General features: G+C 32.2%; 1 protein-coding gene across 1 annotated transcript in view; it reads left to right on the forward strand.

Annotated features, from left to right (window-relative positions):
* The first annotated feature begins 77 nt into the window (after positions 1-77).
* g6pd (glucose-6-phosphate dehydrogenase) overlaps positions 78-1,021 on the forward strand; it is a 12,180-nt gene continuing 11,236 nt past the window's right edge. Inside the window, exon 1 of the mRNA XM_037683847.1 lies at positions 78-90. Within this exon, the coding sequence (XP_037539775.1) occupies positions 78-90 (13 nt within the window). The remainder of the gene's footprint in view (positions 91-1,021) is intronic.

Here is a 1,021-nt window from a genome sequence, read left to right on the forward strand (position 1 = left end):
TAATAATAATAATAATAATAATAATAATAATAATAATAATAATAATATAATATTAGACTGCATTTAAAAATGTAAAAATGCCAGAAAGCTGTATGTGCTATGGATGTTAGCAACAGAAGAAAAGAGAAAATGCATCTCAATTTACAAGTAAGCACATTTGATCTTACCTCAATGGAATTAGATCTGACCAGAACTGAAGCTAATAATATAACCATTTAAAAGTAGCCTATAAAGCTGATGTAAAGGCTGTTGATCATTAAAATGGCTCATACTGTAGATAGTTTCTGTGGGCTGAATCATGCTATAGATATAGTTAGTACAAGCTGTTGCCTCTCTTTAGAATTCTGAAAATGTACTTTTTAAGCTTAGATTAGACACTGATCACTGCAATTAGCTGCAGCTAGCAGAGCCTACATATAATTTACATGTCAAAAAAGTTAGGTGCAAATTCATCAACTAGTTGACGTCGTAATTATTCATCCAGCTAAAAACTATTGAAATCATAGGAAGTTGGTCATTAATTATTGAATGACTTCAGGTCTAGTTTAGATCATCATTAGTTAGACCCACTATATTTTCCTTCTGTAACATTGACCTGTTTTATATGATTGTTCTGTAAATTATTAATTATATAAAGTTATTGTAAATATATTAAAAATAATTTGTACCACAGATCCAGTTGGTTTCGCTGTTAATTAAACAGTTGTTTTGTCGGCTGTGAGCAGTTGCCCATTTTGGGTGCCATATTAGTTTCTCCACGATGTCACAAATGTAAACAATGGGCGAGATGTGCAGTGCACCCTCCAGTAGTATTTAACTGTATAGCATGGATCCACACTTAGTCTGAACAGTCTTTATATTCACCTATGCTGTGCTCTGCTGTCATTCTGACATCCAGCAACAAGGCACAGCTATTACAATGTAAAATACCTATAAAACTCATTTATCAATGCATTTGTTTATAAAAGTCAATATAAACCAGGTGTAAAGGACCAATACAGCTGAACACAGACTTTGAATA

Source organism: Nematolebias whitei, chromosome 11 (assembly GCF_014905685.2).
Source record: "Nematolebias whitei isolate Nwh7 chromosome 11, NemWhi1, whole genome shotgun sequence".
Lineage (NCBI taxonomy): Eukaryota > Metazoa > Chordata > Actinopteri > Cyprinodontiformes > Rivulidae > Nematolebias > Nematolebias whitei.